The following is a 21,104-nucleotide window of genomic DNA, read 5'->3' as shown; positions in this document are numbered from 1 at the left end:
GGAATTTGATTTCCTTCTTATCCTGTGTACCTGCCATTAAGGAGTTCCAAATAATTTTCCAAGTAATTTTTAGAATGATTATAGGAGAGTCGGATGGACTCAACCCAGCTTTATCAAGCAACGTGGAGAGATATCGCACAGAATTGATTTAATCCAAGTGGCTGTTATTTCTCTCACCTCTCCACACATTCCCAGTTTGGTGGGCCTGAAAAAAGGTTTTCTGAATTAAAATTTGGTGTTGCTTCTGCTCAGTAAAATGATCCAAGGCATGCCATGACAAGGCAGAGAGATTGTGCAGGATTTGCGATCCGCTATCACCCATCAGATATTGAATGCTTCTTGTCTTTTTCCACTTCTGCCATAAAGGTAGAGTGAAAATTCTCGTCTGTAATAAAGGTTCCCAGACAAACCATTAATCTCTTGGCTCTCAAATTTCACTATTAACCATTTTCATTCAGGCCTAAATTTATTCCTAATAGAGCTTGGAGATTTCTGGTAACTGATTTATGTACTAGTTTCCTAGGAATGAGATAAAGAGGAGAGAACAGCTTTGGGGTTGATTTAGATGGTGGTATATTTTCTTCTTTAGGGTCTTAATGTAAATGATCATCTGTTCCCCTCAAAGAACTGGAATGGGGTTGCCGTTTGTTTTTTAAAACACCGTTTGACTTGTACCAGTATTATAGAACATATAGAAAATGATTCCTTCAGCTGTGCCTAGAGTTTATCATCCTCTTTCTTTTGCTTGTCACATCCTTGCATATTAGACCATCCATCAACCATCACTCTTTGACTTTTCAGCCCCTCATAATCCACATGATACTTATCCTTTTGATTAAAACAACTTAATGGCCTTTTCACGAATAATTAATCTGCTGTCTTTTGACTTTCAGCTCCAGGCTTTTAACTTTAATGTTGAGTTATCCAGCCTGTGTTGCCTTTCAGAGTTTCACTCCCTTTCGCCTTCTCCCCTCAAAGGTTTAATACCTTTTAGAAACTTCAGTGTTGGCTATGCTATGGTTCTTAAAAGGCTCCCAAGTTACTCTGCTAGCCTTTCTGCTGTGCGTGAAGTGAGTAACTGTGCACAGAGCAGTGGGGTTCTGGAAAACGTAGAGGCTTGCATTATGAGGAATAGTTGCAACTCCATTGCTTTTGAAGAAACAATTGCATATTATTTTTTGTGGTTATGTGTTTCTAACTCTGATGTTTTCCTAACAGTGACAATTTATACCAAATGACCTCTCAGCTTGAATGCATGACCTGGAATCAGATGAACTTGGGAGCCACCTTAAAGGGGTAAGGTCTCGTCTACTCCATCGCCCTTCAAGAGTAACTTACACCTCTATGAACCATTTTAAAGGTGCTTAGAGCTTAAGAAGACAGTAAAATTTTAGAAGAATGGGCAGAGCTCTCTGTATCATTAAAATGCTTTATTCCTTCCCCTGGTTGGTGGTCATGTTCAATATTAAATTTTCAAAAATATAATCAGGGGACGTTTTTGTCTGGAACAAAGGAGTTGGGAATATATTGGGAACACTTAATACAGTCTTTTCCTTGTTGAATGTTTTAGAATTCTTTACAGTTGTATTCATTCAACCTCGTTTAATGATTGTTTGCTAGTGATATCATTCCACTACGTACTGTCTTACCAAGAAATACTTTGCGTGTACAAAATCCAGGACCCACTTTCGTATTTGTGTGATGCTGATTTGGGCAATCCACAGTGATATGGGCTCACATCTGGTTACACCAACAGGTTTTCCTCTCCTTCACACACATGATATACAGCCATAATAGAGTACAGCTAGCAAACGTAGGTAGGGTCTCCTTTTTGCACCTAAAAATGAAAAAAAAAGAAAGTAACACTGGGACTTGCTTTCAACAGTGAAAGAGCTCACGTTGGGTTTGCAAACAAGTCTAAGGAGATGGACAGTAGCATGTAACACTCATGATATGCCTGCAGCATATCAGATACTCTTCTAGATTACTTCGTCTTATTTTCCTAACAACCATGTCAGGTCTAGGTACCCTGTTTTACAGATGAGTAAGTCAAGCTCTAAGAATAAAGTTGCTTCCCAAGTTTACATCCTACTAAGTGGTAGAGCTGGGTTCTAAGCCCAGATCTGATTCCAACACCCAGGTTCTCTCCAGCTTGCCTGAGGTAGCTCACATCCCACCACTGGCCCCAGTAAGATTGGGGACTCAATTCAGCACTGCTGACTAGGCAACTAGCATTATTATGTCTTTGTGTACTTAGTGGCTTCTCCTGGGGCTCTGGGATCTGGGGCGGGGGAGCTTGCCAGAGCCATGCATGTGCCATTCCCCATTCCCCACCTCTTCTTCTCTTCTAGAGTTGCTGCTGGGAGCTCCAGCTCAGTGAAATGGACAGAAGGGCAGAGCAAGTGAGTGGACAATGCTGTGATTGCAGAGCAGATGGCGTAGGCCTTGTTGATGGGGCACCTGCAACAGTGCAGGAGTTAGAACTGGCGTGGGTAACCAGGGTAGCAGTTGTGGGATGGGAGGAACCCATCCCTTGTCTCTCTGCCCCTTCTTGTTTATCATAGACATTCTGTGGGTGACGTGGAAGTGGTGATGTTTCTCATCAACATGGAAAATTGGAGAACAATTTAAATAATGATGCAGGAGGAATCCTGCTCATTTCCTTCTGACTGTTTCCCAAAATACTAAACTTGTGGCATGACACATGCTCCTGTTAGATCATTAGAGTCTTTCGGCCTTAATTAAATGGATTTTTCTGTAATTTACCTTTACATTTCTCAGGGAGAACTTAATTTTCACCCTAAGTCTGTGGCCAGTATTTTCAAAGTCTTTCACTCCCATTCCCAAACATTTGGGCCTTCCCTAGCCTAGTACCCTGTGCTCGGAGGGCATTTCTTTAGCTATTTCTTTTTATTTTCTCTGCTTAAACACCAGAACAAGCCATATTCCTCTTCTTCTTGGTCATCTTCATTTTCCTCCTTCTTCCTCCTTCCTCCTCCTCCTTCCTTCTTCCTTTTTTGTTCTTCTTCACTCAGTCCTGTTTTTGGACCATCCTTCAATATTCAACAGATTTGTTCTTCATCTTCTAAGACTGTTAGATCCTTCTCCCAACTCCTTTCCCCATATTTTCTGCTATTTTACCCACATATCTACTTCCTTTATCTGGACCTGAACGTAAAAAAGTCTTCTGTTGATTTGTTTCTTTTCCTTTTTCATCCATGGGGCTGCTGACGATTTTAGTATTCTATCATTCTACCTACCCTCAACTTGTCTTAAGTTTTGAGGCTTCTTGGTCCTACCCTTTTTTTCTGGATCCTTTCCTTTCCTCCTCTCTATTCTACTCAGAACTTGGTAACTCTCCCCAAACTAATGCCAAGAATAGATAGAACATGATTGCAAAGTTACATACATTTCAATTTCTTAAATTTCTTTTTGCTGGAATACAGGGTTTGTTTATTTAATTACAAAAATTACAGATAAGGAATCTTGGCATGTATTTGAATCTGGGTCTTTCCATCGTTGAGATAATTATGATACTTTGTAAGGTCTGGTGCTGTTAGTCATTTGCTGAGGAGTTAGAAACTGTATTTTTTTTTTTTTTTTTGAGACAGAGTCTCACTCTGTTGCCCTTGGTAGAGTGCTATGGCGTCACAGCTCACAGCAACCTCAAATTCTTGTGCTTAAGCATTCTCTGGCCTCAGCCTCCCAAGTAGCTGGGCTGCAGATGCCCACTGCAACACTGAGCTTTTTGGTTGCAGTTGTCATTGTTGTTTAGCTGGCCTGGGTCAGGTTCAAACCCTTCCCTCCCCCCTCCTCCACACCCTGGGGTGTATGTGACTGATCCTGTAACCATTGTGCTACAGGTGCCCAGAAATTGTTAAGGCTTCAGTACAATGTGTGAACAATTTGTTTTGTTCAATTCTGTATAAGAAAAAGAAACTAGCAGAGTTTTCATTGGTCTGTTAACATCTTAGAAAAGGATTTCTAAAAGACAAGTGTGTTTCTTGAATATTAACTTTATTCAGGGAGCTATATAAAAAGGATCAGATAGCCCCAACAGGTCGTCCCACAAAAGAACTACTTTTTGGAGAGCAAAAATAATTATTATTATTAATTGACTGATATTTTCTCGTACGCTGTGGATTTATCCCTTTAGGACATACTGTATGTTAACTAATTTCTGCTTCCCTTCTGTGAATTGAACATTGATCTAAGAGTGTATGTTAACATTACAAGGGGCTGTGCGTGTGCTTCCTCTTCGTACAACAACCCCAGGATACCATAGTCACGTCTGTCCTTCAGATGGGGAGGCTGGAGGGATTAAGCCACCTAATCAAGCTCACAGATTCGCATAGTGAGTAAGTGGCAGAGCCGAGTTGGAATCACTCCTGTCTAATTCAGGACCTGGGCCCTTGATTAGAGTTTCTTAAACCTTTGAGACTGTGACTACAGTTCTGAACACATTTTATACTGAGATCTCACACACACACAAAATACACACTTTGACTAAACAATACTTACTGGTAACGATGTTGTCCATGCTGGTGTTTTCTGTTCTATCAGTTTTTAAATGCTGATTGTGATGTGCTAGAATGATTATACAGTCACTTATGATAAGTCATGCTCACAGCAGTCCTCTTTCAGCTCCCCCAAATGGTGAGTCTTTAGCTCTCTTCTCCAAGCCCTAGAACCACCCAGAACTGCATTCAGTTGAGTCTGTACTTCCAGTAGAAAGCTTGGCTTTTCCCCAAGGGAGGCACAATCTGGGCTGGAATCATTGTTCTTTGTGAAACTGGGTTTACTTTCTTTTGCCAACGTATGAAAACACTGTTACTAGGGGAAATACATTTGAAAGAAGTTAACTCTGTGGAGAAAGATTAAGATGAATAACTTTTTGCTTCCCCCTACAACTTTGAAATCAATGGCAAGAACAATAATGATGACAAGGCAGATCGATAACAAGAAAACTGGTGGTTTGACTCATGTTTTATTTATTTTTTGGTTTTATTGCAGTTTTTGGCCAGGGCCGGGTTTGAACTCGCTACCTGTGGTATATGGGGTTGGTGCCCTACTCTTTTGAGCCACAGGCGCTACCTTTGACTCATGTTTTAGAGAAAAAAGATATATTTTCCATATCAGTTACGAAAATGAGGCATTGTCCATTTTTTTGTTATAAGATCATGTATCCCAGACTAACTAAACTTCACTAGATACTTGTTGATGTCATTTGGCCTAGAAAGTGTTACTTTTTGAATAACTGACTTCACAAAGAACAGGCTTGTTTCCTTGTGTCGTAAGCAGGCACCTCGAGACAACTTTTGTGCGGTGTGAGGGGACAGGGTTTTAAGCAGAACGTGGTCACGATGAAATGAAAGCGTGACATGGTGGAGGAGGTCACTCTCTCTGCTTCCTACTCCTTTTGCCTTCTCCCTTCTAATCTCTTTCTAATCTCTGCGTGCCCACTGGGTTCAGAGCTACTTTTCTGGAAAATACTGTATTTCTGTTTAAGTCAGAGAGAAGGTACTTTATGAAGCACTTTCCTTTACCTGTAAACAAACAAAAGTTGATTCCTTAAGCAGGTGCCTGGGAGAAAGCTTGCCGGGGAATCGTTCTAAGCACGAGCCCACCATTATGAATATTTCTATTTATGGTGCCTTTTGTTATCTGCCTTTTATCTCTTTGAAAACATCTTCTGTGTGTTCTTAATGGCTGTTGATCTCCTAAGGCTGTGAACAAGCCTCGGCTACTCCGTTGGCCTCTGTTTTGTCTCTTCTGAAGAAAATATCCTGCAAAATGGAGAAACACATCAACCTTGACTGTGGTCCAAGTTATTAAAACAAGGAAGAAGTTATTCTCCGGGGACATGGGTAGGGGGAGTGGGAAATCGAACACAATAGAAATGGTGAAGGAGCGCTGAGCAAAATGAATGTCCTTTTGCTGGTCCAAGAAGCTCACAGGCTGTTGGGAACATACAGTATTTGACCTGTGGATGCCTGAAAGGAAAAACAAAAAGACTCACCGATGAATGATGTATGGTGAAAACAAAGCTGTGAGTTTTGGTGGGGCCAAGGCTGTCGAATCTGGAGAAAATCCCCACTAGACATGGTCTCATCGCTGAGAACCTGTGCCAAAAGAGATAGCTGTCTTCCCGGGCTGGGAGCTCAATACACAGCCCAGTACCTTCCCTCGTGGCTCGTGAACATAAGGTACCCGTCCAAGAGATTTACTTCTTGGAAGTAGATAGCTTGCTTTTAAGTGGCTCCTGGAGCCTGCTAGGCAAAACGAAGGTGGAGAGCTGCAGTTCTGTCTGCAGTTCTGTGAATATCAGCATTCCTGAGTCTACTCCTCCATCTCCACCCCCAGCAAAAACTTGTTAATTTCCCCCCTTTAAAAAGTTCGCTTTATGCTGTTTAAACAGTTCTTCCTTTATTACCGCCTTGCAGTGGAGTTGGCTGGGGTCTGTTAGCTCTCCAACCAGGTCCAAGAATGGGACTCCCGGGTTTGATGAAGATGGAGAATGTAGCCCTGTGTTCCTCTCACTTAGAGCCGACTTAATTCACAAGCTTCTTTGCCCTCACTTGTCACTCTCCTGCTACTTCTCTCCCCTCCCTGACTGTTGGTCTTACCCTTTCCTTTCTGAGTGTGTATTCTGTTGGTGTATTTTTGTAAGTAATGTGTATCAATTACAGAACTTTAGAAAATGCAGCAAGGTGGGCATTGTTCAGTGGGGTGCTGTGCCATCTCTCTGCTCTGGTCTCTTCCCTCTCTCTCTCTTTCTCCTCCCATCTTTCCTTCTCTTACTCCCTGTTCTCTTCTCCTCTCTTCTTATCCCTCCACTCTCTTCCCTCTCTCTAATATGAAATAAATTCATACTTTCATATCCTAAAAAAAAAAAAAGAAAGAAAGTGCAACTATACAGGGAAGGAAATAAAAACTCCCCCTATAGCCCAGATGAAATTACTATTAATTTGTTGTTGTACCCCCTTTGAGGCCCTTTTCCATGTATGCATACATTCGTATCATCTTCTTTCTTGCAGAAAATGATTGGCTTTAGCTGAGATCCAATTCAGCCAACACAGACATGTGTACACTGCACACCTCTGTCCATGTTATTGGAAATATTCTCAGCCTCTTAAAAAAATACTTAATGTGAAAAAGGTATTTTGGGTTCTGCAGATTTATTACCTCCATATGTATTCCTAATTATTTTATTTTAAAGCATGGAATTATTTTCATCTCATAAATGTAAGGAAGAATGCCATGTTTGTTCAGGTCAGAAGAGAGGAGCTGATAGGAAAGGTGGGAAGTGAAGGTGGTGGTGAAGGAGGTCGTTGGACCCTGTGATCTTCTTAGATGGGGATGAAGTGAGTTCAGTGAGGGCTGATAAAGGGGTGTGCACGTGTGCCTGTTGGAAGGGGAGAGGGCAAGTCAGGTGAGTGGGGGACATTTTCATGACTAGGAGCATTTTGGACCTCTCCTGTCTGCAGTCCCATCTTGGTCTCTTCTGAGACCTTGTGTTCACTGTTAAGCCTTCTCCTTGTCATCTGCCCAAGACAAGATTATAACTTCTGGATAGAAAAACATTGATCTAGAAGCTACGCTAATAAAAAGTCCCCCAGACAAATGTTTCTCCAAAATGAGAAGCTACTGCCTATTTTAGTAGGTGTTTTTCTGTTAAAAGTGAACACATTTATTTATTCTAGCTTTATTTCTAACTCTTCATTTTTAAAACAAAGCCACAGATGTAGGTCTCTGTAAGGCTAAGATGGTGACTTTATCTAAAATGAAAACAGCTTTTTTCCCCCTTTTATTATAGAAGTAACAAAGGCTTATCATTAAAAAAAATTCAGACAGTACCAAAACATTCTAAAGAAGAAAAGAAAAAGTCATCTGTCATCTCAAAAGAAAAGTTACCCAGAGATAACTTAAAAAAAAAAAAAAAACATTTGGGGGTATATTTATATCTGCAGAGAAAAAAATTCTGGAAACATTTATTTAACTATTAATTGTAGTTAACCTCTGGATAGAGTAGAGGGAAGGCACAAAAGCCTGATGGAGAAGGGTTTAAGAGATAGTGGGAGGAGATGAACTAGAAACATCGTATAAAGAACAAAGAAACGGGGTCCAGATGGCTAGGGAAAGAAGGTCAGGGGATGGTATGGTTTGTTTTGTTTTAAAATTGTTTTGCTTTTATTTATTTATATTTGGATAGACATATTTGCATGTTTGTTTGCTGATGGGAATGACCAGGAAGAGAGAAAAATTAATCCTGGGAAAAGAGAATTACGGGAACAACATCCTCGTGAGGGGTGAGAGAGAAGAGGCTCCATAAGCAGATTGGAGGTCTGACTTTAGCCAGGAGCTGGGATAGTTCATCTGGTAACAATATCGATTTATGAGAGTTCCTTGTTTGAAAGAGTTCTGCTGCTTGTCACATGTATTGCACAAAACTTCTCTGTTTTTTATTTGAATTTTGTTAAGGATTTATTTTCTGTCAAGTTTTTATTTTTCTAGTAAACATTGTACGTTTTCTTGATAGGTTTATATTTTTGACTTTTGTATCATGCTTAGATTTTTTTCCATGCCAGGTATTTTTAAAGTATTTACTTATCTCTGCTGTTATTTAAAAAACTACTTTTTAAGTTTAAATATTTAATTCATCTCAAATTTATTTGGCAATTACATTTAAACCTGGCTTGTTTCGAAATGACTAGTCAGTGTCCCCAAACCATTTTGAGTAATCCCTTCTTCATGGCTTTCGGTATCACCTTTATCAAACACTCAATTTCTTGGATCCGTTTCTATACTCTTTATTCTCTTCCTTTGATCAGCCTGGCTCTTTTTGCCAAGTAGCACACTGGGGTTTTGTTGTTGTTGTTGTTCTGGTTTTTTCTTTTTCTTTTGTTTTGTTTTGAGATAGGGTCCTGCTCTGTTGCCTGGGCTGGAGTGCAGAGGCATCATCATAGTTCACTGTAACCTCCCAGTTCCCAGGCTCAAGGGATCCTCCTGCATCAGCCTTGGAAGTAGCCCGCACTAAAAGTGTGTACCACCATGTCCAGCTAATTTCTAAAAAACTTTTTAGGGATAGGTCTCACTGTTCCTCAGGCTCAGACTGTTTTCTTTGCTGAAATTGTGTAGTCTATTTAAATACCTATTAGGAAAGTTCCCCCAGTACTGTTCGTGCCCCCTTTTCAAAATATTTCTGGCTCTTGTCTCTTGTTTATTCTTAAGATAACCTAATTTTATTAATTTCAAAGAAACTCTTTACCAGTATTGGTTTATCAATTGTGACAAATGTACCACACTAATGCGAGATGTTATTATAATAATAGAGGAAACAGGCTGTGGAGAATATGAGAATTCTCTGTATTATTTTTCTGTAAAAATACCATTTTTGGAAAAGAAATATATTTTTAAAAGTCTGAATGGGAGTTTTGAATGGATTGCATCAAGTTTAAAAGTTAGTTGTGGAGAAGAAATACTTCTCTGAATCCTTTCTTCAAGAACATGACATTTCCAACATTTGTGCTAGTCTTGTTCTGTGTCAGATGTCCCTTTTGAGAATTTTCTCCTTTGCAAGACTTTAACAGTTATACCTCTGGCCTTAAAATCCTTTTGCGAATGAGTGTGAGTCTTTTGAATGATTCCAAGGTTTTTGTCTTTGTTCATCTTGCATTGCTTGTGTTACTAATGGTTAGTGTGGAGACGGGGCGGGGGGGCCTGGGGAGGTGATGTTTATGCAACATTCTTCACATCTACAAGCCTTCATTTCACCTGGAGGAGCAGGAGCGCTCTTAGTGTACAGCTCTGTGCTTGATCCTGGAGTTTTAAGGAGGACCATTTCATGTAATTGAGTGTATTGAGTAAACTTGCTCAGATTCAGAAATGTGTGAGCAACCTGGATGGGATCGTTGGAGAACTCACACTGAAAAGATTCAGCTCCATCCTTCTTGGGTGGGGTGCAGGGTTCATCTGATGTGGCTATGGGATGCCCATCATTAGGGCGGAGCCAGTAGCAATCTCTGGCCAAAGCATTGAGAATATAGAGCCCAGTGAGGTACGTGGAATTGGGATTCTGAAGAACTGGAACCCTAATACCAGAGACATGTACGGAAAGATCCAGATTATCATTGTATGATCTGATATTGTGGTCTGGGTACATGAGTTCCAAGGTCTGTGTGTTGAAGTAGGAAGAAAAGTCAAAACACCTAAAACTACTCTTCCCAGTGGTAGGGGGGAAGTAAATATTGGGGGCTTTTTAAAAACTGTGTTCCCTCCAGACTGTTGTAGGCAACTGTATTTAAGAGTATCTCTCGGCTCTGCTGTGAGTGTGAAATTGGATGAAAAACGTCCTTTGAGAAAGGTTTGTGCAATACTTTAGGTGGTGGGAAAAGCTGGACATCTTAAGGGCTGATTTATATTAGCATTGTTGTTAGGCTCTTCACCACTAAGTCTGTGTCACCAGCTGAACAGTGGCTGAGGACTGGGTTGCATGGAAAGTGAAAATATATAAGCCATGACTATAAAGAAGCTTTCAAAAGAGGAATACAAACAAGGTTTTAGAAATAGTTGCACAGTTGGAATAAGTGAGCATCTGCTAAAAGGTAATACTTTGAAGGGACCAGTGTTTGCTCTAGGTGTCATGTTCTGATATAGAAAAGTAAATCTGGTTACCCTTTAGATCACTGTTAGATTAATTGGGACTTTTTCTATAACAGGTGGTAAAACCCCAGTTGTAATTGGCATGGGTCAAACAGGGAATGTAGTAGGTAATTGTATTTTAGAACCCCATGTCTGGATTTAGGGACTCAAGACAGTGTTGCTAGATTTCACTGTTTCATTGTCTCTTTTCTCTGCTCTCCTCTGTGCTGGCTGCCTTCTCAGGTAAGCTCTCTCCATTGTGGCAGAAATAGCTCTGGTTTGGGGCATCATTAGCTTCCTAAGGAGGATGCCTCTCTTGCCCCTATGCAGAAGACCTAGGGAAGGCTTGGGTGGCCTGGATTGGCCTTGTGGCTGAGGAATATAGGAGTCTGATTGGTGAGGTCTTAGGCATGTTCTCATCCCTGAAACCTGAGAGTGGGATTACAGAAGGGTGGGTGGTTCCCTGTAAGGACAAGACGGCTGTGTTACCAGAGGCAGGTGGCATGGATATGGGGTGAGCAAACCAAGAGATGCTCAGCAGTGCATATAAAAAGTTGAGAGTTAGTGAAAGTGGGTGAAATTCCTCATCCCCTCCAGAAAAGACGTGGAGCTGAATGCCATAAACCGTATGAGACATGGATAAAAAGTAAATAAAGGATGAAGTAGGGATCTGTTTTTTAAGTCTCAATGGGGAAAAGTTCATTTAAAAGAATAATAGTTACTAATATCATCTCAGTACAGTTTTTAATGAAAAATGACTAAAAATATACTGCATTTGTTAAGAAGTAAAAAATGCATCTTTTCCTTAAGGTCTAAACTGAAATAAAACATTGAGGGTGGCAGGAGAAGGGTAAAATTGTCCAGGTTTTTAAAAAAATGACTTTTGTCTCTATAGACTGTTTTTGAGAAAATTTTAAATCCATGAATTATCAGACAACAGATGTTACTTGTGAGTGTGTCCGTGTTGTGTGTTTGCAGCTCAATCAAACTTAACTTGGTTGTTTTCTTTTTTGGTTTTTACTTTCCATGCTGGATTAGTAAAATAAGCTTCATCTTTCTCCTATTCCTTACATGTTCCTAGAAGCACACTAATCCTTTGGTTTTTAACAAAGCAGTCAATTTGTTATAGTCCCACTATTTTTTTTTTTTTTTTTGAGACAGAGCCTCAAGCTGTCCCCCTGGGTAGAGTGCCATGGCTTCACTGCTCACAGCAACCTCCAACTCCTGGGCTCAAACGAGTCTCCTGCCTCAGCCTCCCAAGTAGCTGGAACCACAGGCGCCCGCCACAACGCCTGGCTATTTTTTTGGTTGCAGCCATCATTGTTGTTTGGTGGGCCAGGCTGGATTCGAACCCGCCACCTTAGATGTATGTGGCTGGCGCCTTAGTCACTTGAGCCACAGGCACCGAGCCTATAGTCCCACTATTAAAGCTTTTTTATAACACTAGGAAAGGAGAAAGGCTGGGTGGCATTGCTAATAATGTTTGTGCAGAACTGTGAATTGTATTTAAACATTGCCCTTAGTTTGTCGCACTCAGGCAAAGAGAAAAAGAGTGTGTGTGTTGAGATACCTGTGACAGGTTACCCCAGCTCTGAAAATGAATAATTCAATAACTATGCATTGCCTAAGTATTATTTTATAAGTGGATATAAAAGTGAGTTTGGAAATTCCTCTGGCTACGGGGAAATCGGATTTTTCATTCAGCAAAGCTTTAAACCTAAGTATTCTGGTGTAACTATTAACACTTCCCAGAGGATGTTCCTGGATTCTAAATCCTCCAGGCTGATTAGTTCAAATCCAGCTCTCTCTCTAGTTCATCCAAGTGCAAGGTGACTGCAGTAACTGCAGAGGTTTGTCGCTTTACCGGTTTTCATTTTATTTTGCTAACGTACTCTCAAGTCCATTTTATGCTATAGCAGTCGCTTCTTTTGGACCTCAGGGTATTGATTAATTGGATACAACCAATCAGTTGTCTGGTAGAATGTCCCACAATCTGGACTCAGCAGATGGTTTCTTGTAGTCTTTTAAATGTGGGCCATGTATCCCCTGCATTCCCTCTAAACAAGCAGTTAGATCTAGAGGCTTGATTAGATTTTGGTTTCTGCTTTTTTTTTCCTTTAGGCAAATATAATAGATAAGTGGTGCTGTGTTGAGCTTCATCTCTTGTGTTTAAACTTTAAGGAAACACAATTTCTTAACATGATTCTTTCTTTTCCCTGAGAAAGCGGCTCACTCAACAAGGGGGTGACAGTTCTCAAGGCTTACAACCAAAGTTTATTGTCAACATCAAAAGGAATCAGGCATTGAAGCATCTCATATATAAGCCTTGAGTATCAGAGATGGAGAGAGAAGGGGGTTGTGGGTAAATTCCATCGTTTGGATACAGAAAAGTTTTGGAGTTTTCCCAGGTGTTTCCCTTCAATCTGATGGACTCTGCAGAGGGGAGAAGACAGGGATGAGGATGGGGGAAGCCCACCTGGCCAATAACCAGAGGTGGGAGAGAGAAAGCCCAGGCTGAAGTTCCCCCTCTTGAATATTCATATTAATGCTAATTGCCTTCAAAAAGTTCTTTCTCTTTTCTTTTCTTGTTGTTCTTTCTTCTTTTTTTCCTTTTTACTTCTCTTGTTGATAAGGGACTTTGGGGCAGCTCTGGTTTTCCTCATCTGTTAAACCTCAATTCCATTTTATTAATCTCCATGTGCCTGTGGAATATCAAAATTAATCATTTCTAAAGAAGCTACTCTTCAGATGTTAAATTTTTTTTCTGGGCCAAACTTGAGCGTACATGTTTTTAGTGTCAAGAGGGCTCATAATTTGTGTTATATTATATGGGGGACATTTTTCTCTTTTTGTGAACTAAAGACAACGTGTTTATGCATTTTAAAGCTGTCTAGGAAAAGCAAACTTTCTCAGGATACATTTTTATGCATTTCAAAGCTGCTTAGGAAAATGCACAGTCTAGGCCACCTCTAAAAATGAAGTCATAAGGTATATGCTCTGCTGATAATGCCTCTGCTTAGTTTATTTTCCAAGTTAGGTAGAAATAAATTGTTTTCTCTTATAAAAATTGTGGCCAGTTTAGACTGCTCTGTCATGCATAAGCAGCCTTTTCTGTCAGTTAGCTTGGTGCTTTCTTTATACCAACATAAATGTTAGACCTCTGAGCAGAAGCCAAAGAACGCTGAAGAAGGAATGTTTTGAACTTGCCCTTCCTTATTGCCCCTGCTCTCTTAATCCTCCTCCCCCACCCCCAGTTCAATTTTTACACCTTCAGCATGCCTAATTTCATTCATACCCCTGAAGAAAAGAGCTGGGAATCATTAAAGCATCATGGTGATAGAAATGAACCTGCAGGGTGGGGTTACACCCCCAGAATTGTCCAGCTCATTTTCAAGTAAGAACACCACTGACCTGAACTCATGCTCCAGCTGTGCCACTTGCCATCTGTCCGACTTTGGGAAGGTAACTCAGTCTCTCCTAAACCTTAGTGTTCTTTGCTATGGAGAGGGGATAACACTCTATGGACATCAGTTAATATTTATCGAGTGAGTATGTACCTAGCCTTGGGCTTTACTTAACTGACCTCATTAATCCTTCGTCTGATGGAGGAGGAGCTCTTGTTTTTATATTACATGAAGCTGACGTCAGGGATGTTAAGTCATTTGCCTAAGGTGATTCACCTTAATGACCCTCCAGTTTTACCAAGGACTGAAAATAGGAACTGTACTGAATTGAAATCAATTGATCTCAATTCAGTACAATTTCTATTTTCAATCCCTGGCAGAGCCCTAGGCTCATGGGAAGCACATAGTAAATACTTTTTGTGTTTGTTGGACATCAATTGTACATAATCATAGGCCTCCTGAATATTTTGTTGGGATAAGGTTATGGAATACTTAACTCTTCTCCCCACATAGTTTACTCTTTGCTTTCAAACAAATCTATCAAATACATTATTACTTCATTTTATTACTTCTGTGGTTTCTTGTATACAGGATGAAATGACTTGGCCACAAGGAAAATAAATGGTAGAACTGGGCCAGGGATGTGGGCCTTCAGATGCAGAATCATTATTCTGTCAGACTAGTTTGGAGATCAAGAATCCAGATTAATTTAGTTCTTTCAAATGCTCCTGCAAGAAACTGAATAAAGTTGGTTCCTTTGGTAGGTTAAATAATGATCCCCCGAAGATACGCAGGGCCTGATTCCTGGAACCTGTGAATGTTCTCTTACATAGCAGAAGGGACTTTGCAGATGTGATCTTCAGATGGGAAGGTTATTCTGGATTACCCAGCTGGACCCTAAACATAGTGACAAGTGTCCTTTTGAGAGGAAGGCAGAAGGAGATTTTGACTACAGAGAAGTAGAAGGAGAAAGGAACCAAGGTATTAAAGTAATGCAGAGAAGAGGCCAAAGAGAGCAGGCAAGTTCTAGAAACTGAAAAAGGCACAGGGAAAGGCATATTCTTCTCTCAGAGCCTCCAGAAAATAGTCCTGCTGACACCTTGACATCCGGTGAGGCTGATTTTCAGAATTCTGATCTTCAAAATTGTAAAAGAATAAATATATGCTCTTCTAAGTTACCATATTGGTGGTGCTTCGTTACAGTAGTTATAGGAAACTAATATAGTTGAACTGCTGGTACAGCATATATAGTTTTCTGTCTATGACTTCAATGCTTAAACCCACTTTCAAGTGGGCCAGTGGACTTTAGAGGTAAATCATTGATATCTATAGATTAAAACTTGTAGATTTTTGTCTAATAGTACTGGCCATTCTTGCTGTATAAACATAGCATTCTTTTAAGTTTTCAAGGGTTTGGAAGATTTTAATAGCTACTTTTCAAAGAATCAGGCATGTCTCCATCTCTACCTTGTTGCCATGTGGGAGAAGTCGGCAGAATCAAGATGAAATTTTCCAGTTTACAGCTTGAACTTCACTGCTCAGCCTTGAATGCAGAATTTGCAGATTGGCGGCCCTTAGGCCAGATGTATGTGCCATTTGACCTGACAGTGATTATTTAAAATTTCAGTTATTTGCAAGAATTTACAACTCATGTGATCTCAGAAAGATCCATATTTCTGACTTTTCTCAAAGATTGGGAGGATGTGGGTTCATCTTATTGACAGTAGTTGGCTGGCAGAGCTGAGTCATGGCTGCCTGTGTTGGGCAGGGGGTTAGGGTGGCCAGGGTGGTGGTCCCTGCCAGTTTTGTACCATCTTCTGCCTCTTTGTGGCCTTAGTTCATTTCTCTCACTTGGCCCCTATAAGGGTTCTTTTTTTTTTTTTTTAATAAATAAGAAGTAAATCTATATTCTGGCCAGTTTAGGAAACACATAAAATAACTGCCTCCTTAGCCAATAATCTGGAAATTCATGGAAAATAAGAGAGGTGACAGAAGAGTTAAGACAGGTAAATATCTTAGCTTCAAGGAGGAAAAAATCCATTCAGTTCTGGAAACTTCAGATCAGTGAGGTTAACATGAGTTCTTGGGAAAGTTATTAAGCAGATCTCTGGGCACATGCAGGGGGAAAAATAAGGATGGTTAGGAACCAGGATTGGTGAGCCATGTGTAAGACATGTGCCCAAGTCCATTTTTGTGTGTGTGAGGTAGAATTACCCATTTTATGTCCTTGTGAACAAGATAGGGAATTACAGGCTAAATACTCACATGGATAATTTGCGCCTAGTTGATAAAACTGAAGGAAATGTCTAAAGTGTCTATGTCAACCTGGCAAGAGGTTTCTAGCCTGGTGGCCTCTGTGTTAGGACAGGAGTCACAATCACTTTCCCTGAGCCTCCTCTTCCATATCTTGACCTGCCTGCACCAGACCCACCAGCTCTTTTCTCCACCTGGAACCAGAGCTCCACGGATTGTCAATTCCTGTAAACTCCCTGATTATCTTGGCCAAGGAGTCATCAAGTCCCTTTTCTTGACATTGAATCAATTTTATATCTTTCAAAAGGAAGTTTACTAGGCAACAAAACAGAGAAACGTGCAAACTTTTTATAAAGCACTCATTTCTTACCCTAAGCAAATCCATCCTTACCCAGGCTGGGATTGCATGCCTTGCTATGCACAGTGCCAGGATTCCTTTATGTTTCTTCCCTTTATCTGGGTTGGAAGGTAGATGAGGCCATTGCATGCATTTCTATCCTGTGGGAGGTTTGGATTTCTCAATTACTTGGCCTGGTAGCATTCATACTCTGCTCCGGAACTGCTTTCTGGCGTCACCTCTACAAATGATAAGACCTTCTATCTCTGGCTTGTGATGACTTTTTTTTTAACCATACAGCCACCCATGGATTTCCAGGTTTTTTATTTGCAATATGCATCTTTGGACTTAAACATATCTTCACTATGCTGGTGGCTCCCTGCCATTCTTGATAGCCTTTTTGGCTCTAGAATCTAGGAATCCTATCCTCACTCCCATCTGATCCATCCGCAGCATAGTCACTGGCTTTTATTATGGATGATTTTCTCTTGGGGTAAAGCATTGCCTCACTTGACCATTCATACTTGCAGTGGGTCTTAACAGTAGCTCTTGTCTCAATAGCAGCCTCCATCTTCTTGAACTTTTCTGTCTCATGTCAACTCCTGCCAGGAATTTATGCCCTGGTGGACTAGCCCCTTCTAAGTGGCTAAGTCTCTATGATGGCTTCCCTCAGGTTGTGCCACACAGAGACTTTCCAGAACACGATCAATTCCTGAATGCCATGAAAAATATTTTGTATACGTTGTAGATATAGTAGACCATAGCAACAGCAAGGAAGATCATTTCTTCTCATGCAAAGACAGAAAAGAGCTTTTTGAATGTAGAAGTGACATGGAATGGGAAGCACATATCTTGGGAGCTGAATCCAGAGACAAAAAGATTGAAGCAGTTGGGGATGATTTGCTGAGAAAAAGAGAATGGCATTTGAAGAGTGAATGGATGGTCCTGAATTCTGGTTTAAGACAGTCATGTATGCAAGCTCAGAGTGGCAATACCTGCCTTAGTTCATGCCAGCGTGTTGGGGAGATGGGGTTTTAGTCAGATTTTATGTGACTGGGGAAGGTCACCTGAGTTCAAAGGAGCTATGTTTGCTCTTAGGTGTGTTTCTAGTAGTCCTCTGTCCACACTCAGCAGGGAGGCCTCACTCTGTCCAGGGATTGACTGCTGGCAACCTATGGTCAAATACATGGTATTATGTCTGACTAGCATATTGATATTAAAAATTAGAAACGGGATCCCTTTGGGTAAGTATCCTCTCTCCAGCCTTCAACATTGACTGTGACTTGTCGAATTCTAAAAGCTCTGGGTGGTTCTCTCTCCACTTTCCCTCCAAACACACTTCTGGAGCACTGGGATCCATCTAAGCCAGCACTTCTAGAAGGACTTAACAAAGCGAAGGGGATCAAGAAGGAAATCTTGGGACAGTAAAAGACACCAGTTCACATGGTGACAGTTGAGAGAATCCCAGCTCTGTGGCGTAGAGAGCTATCCTCACATACCTTCATCTCCTCTCACTTCCCCGCTGTCTGTACAGAATGATTGTCAGGAAGGCAGACATGGCTTCTTTTTTTTCTGGCAAACACACTCTTACGGGTCAGAAAGGCAGATGCTCTCTGATTTTGGCATTTCTCTCTAATTTTTGCGTGTTTGACCCTGGGTTAACCCTTTGGGACATTTCCCCCCAAAGTATGTTAAAAATCACTTTAAGGATGTAGAAACAAGGTGTGATAGGTTAGTGGAGCACCCATCTCTCTAAACTCTGCAGAGCAGACAGGCAGTTCTTTCTGAAATGCTCAGAACCAGAACTAATATGAAACCCCACAGCTGCTGTGGCTCCAGGGGTGTGGACATATCAGTCATCCTGGCAGACACTCTTCCCTTCCAGGAACTCTCTTCCTCAGGGTGAGTGAGTGTTGAGTCAGTCCCAGGTTTTCCCCACACCCTACCAGAAGGGGTGGGCTGACCCGACCCCTCACCTGCCTTCCTGCCTGGGACCGCTGGAACCAACCACTAGAGTAACAGAGGCAGAGGATGGAGTTCTCACCCCCAATAGCCAATTAATCTCATCTGGAGGCTTTAAAAAATGGTGATGATGGCCACAGTGGCTCATGCCTGTAATGCTACACTCAGGGGGCCCCAGGTGGGTGGATCTCTTGAGTTCATGAGTTCTAGAACAGCATGAGCAAGTGTATAAGACCCCGCCTCCATTAAAAATGAAAAACTGAGGTAAGAGGATGGTTTGAGCTCAAGAGTTTGAGATTGCTGTGAACTATGACACCAGGGCACTCTACTCAGGGCAACAAATTGATACTCTGTCTCAAAAAAAATAAGATGAAATAGAACTAAAATGCTGATGTGTGGAGCTCACCCTACAGACGTAATTTTTTAAAAACAGCTTTCTAGATTTCACAAACCCTGTGGTTTACACATTGAGTGCACACTTGATTAGTTTTTAGTATATTCATGGTTGTTTCTGTTAGGACATCTTCAATAGTCACTCTCCACATCCTCTCACTCTGCTAGTCCTGAGCAACTAATCACTGATCTCCTTTCTGTCCCTGTAGATTCACTTATTCTGGACACTTTATATAAAGGGGATCAGAAAATAGATAGTCTTTTGTGAACAGCTTCTTTCAGTTAGCCTAATGTTTTCAAGGTTGCATGAATCCGTGCTTCATTCCTTTTTATTGCCAGATAATATTCCATTGTATGAATGAGCTATATTTTGTTTATCCGTTCATCGTCTGATAGACATTTGGGTTGATTTTACTTTTTGACTCTCAGGAATAATGGTGGGGAACAACAATGTGTGCGAGTTTTTGTGTGGACCTCTGTTTTCATTTCTCTTGGGAACACAGGGTGGCTATAAAGTTTGTTGCACACTTCCTGCTCCCCGGCCTGTCAGTCCTTGCCGAGGGACGCTTTGCCTTGGGATGTCAGTTTTAAATTGCACACAAACTTTATGGCCACCCAGTGCGTCTAGGAATGGGACTTCTGGGCCACATGGTACTTTATGTCTAACATTTTGAGAAACTGCCAGACGTTTCCCAAAGTAGCTGCACCACTTTACAGAGATATTTCATAAATGCTGTCAGTGGTGATTCTAGATGGGATTCTGATGTGGAGCCAGTGTACACGAGAATCTTCACTCTGCTCACCTGGATCAAAGTAACTGCAGAATAGATGTCAGCACTGTACTGGAAGGACAGAGTACTTGCGGGGCAGGACATCAGCCCCTTCCAGGTTGTCCTTTTCAACAGTGCACATCTTTTGAGCTCTCACTGATAGTCCAAGGTTCACCAGAGCACCCAGTAGGGGACCAGTCAGTCTGATGTTGCGGGAATATTATCCAGGGCTCACCCATAGCACAGGGTGGCTACAAAGAGTTCATCTGATGTGGGAAACTGATCCGTATGTTAAACCGAGTGGAGGCCAGAGACGTGTAATCCCCGCTTCTGAGGACATGACATCTCTTCTTGTAAGTGTCATCACTTTTCTGGTGCTGTCTGGTAAAAACTGAGTCATGAGGTGCTGACAAAAATCCAGTGCACTTAACATGAAACTTGAGACATTCTGCTCATTCCTGAGATGTTTACAGCTGTCAGCTCTGCTGTTTGAATGGTAAACAACTTACTAGGAATTACGTCCTGCTTTTCCTGGCTTGTCTGAGCCAGGCGTAGACCCACATGGTGTGGTGCTGGCTTGGGAGAGTCTGAGGGAGAGGGAGGGCCACACGGGGAGGACCTGAGGACTAAGCCGCTTTGCCCTGGGCAGATCCTGCTTCCAGAGCAGCCCGCAGAGGGAAGCGAAACTCAACTACTTTCATCCCGTGAGCTTTAAGAAAACCATTCCCTCCTGACTGCTGACCGTCATTTCCAAAGGGCAGCCATGAACCAACCTGAGACTTGTTCTCCCATCTTTGTGCTTGCAGCCATGGCACAGGGTACGAGAGTGACAACCACACTACACCCATTCTCTGTGGCGCTCAGTACCGGATACACACCCACGGCGTCTTCAGAGGCATTCAGGTGAGTACTCAGAGGTGCACCAGCTGGCAGTGGGCCTCACTGCCTCTTTTCCTGCTCCCTGGCCTGTCAGTCCTTGTTGAGGGACGCTTTGCCCTGGGAAGTCTGTTTTTAATTATTAACTCCTTTGACACCAGGGACCCTTCTTTCCCACTAACTTGAGTAAGTCAGCATTCTGCCCAACTCAGACCAAGATGCTATCTACAGAATCTGCTGTTTCCTTCTTGATTGCTCGATTTACCTTCTTTAAGGTGGGCTCTGGTATTTGGGTTAATTGGGCTTGAATTAATCTCTTGGGCCCTTGACTTCTAAAAAGATTTGGTCTGCATTGTAAAGCATCCAGAGATAGACTCTGTCTTGCCAAGGGTTGATAATGGTAATAATAATACTAACTGTACCACCTATGCCTGGGCATTTTCTATGTGCCAGATATTGTGCTAAGTC

General features: G+C 41.5%; 1 protein-coding gene across 5 annotated transcripts in view; it reads left to right on the top strand.

Annotated features, from left to right (window-relative positions):
- WT1 (Wilms tumor 1) overlaps positions 1–21,104 on the top strand; it is a 46,987-nt gene that overhangs the window by 15,175 nt on the left and 10,708 nt on the right. For 3 of the 5 annotated variants that reach the window (XM_003781211.1, XM_012801320.1, XM_012801329.1), the window contains exons 4-6: positions 1,219–1,296; positions 2,352–2,402; positions 20,567–20,663. In XM_003781211.1, the coding sequence (XP_003781259.1) occupies positions 1,219–1,296; positions 2,352–2,402; positions 20,567–20,663 (226 nt within the window). The remainder of the gene's footprint in view (positions 1–1,218; positions 1,297–2,351; positions 2,403–20,566; positions 20,664–21,104) is intronic. The other 2 variants (XM_012801326.1, XM_012801332.1) reach the window with 1 other exon arrangement.

The sequence above is a fragment of the Otolemur garnettii genome, unplaced genomic scaffold (assembly GCF_000181295.1).
Source record: "Otolemur garnettii isolate 467f Iridium unplaced genomic scaffold, OtoGar3 scaffold00001, whole genome shotgun sequence".
Taxonomy (NCBI): domain Eukaryota; kingdom Metazoa; phylum Chordata; class Mammalia; order Primates; family Galagidae; genus Otolemur; species Otolemur garnettii.
Note: the sequence above shows the minus strand (reverse complement) of the source record. Positions and strands in the feature narration are given on the sequence as shown.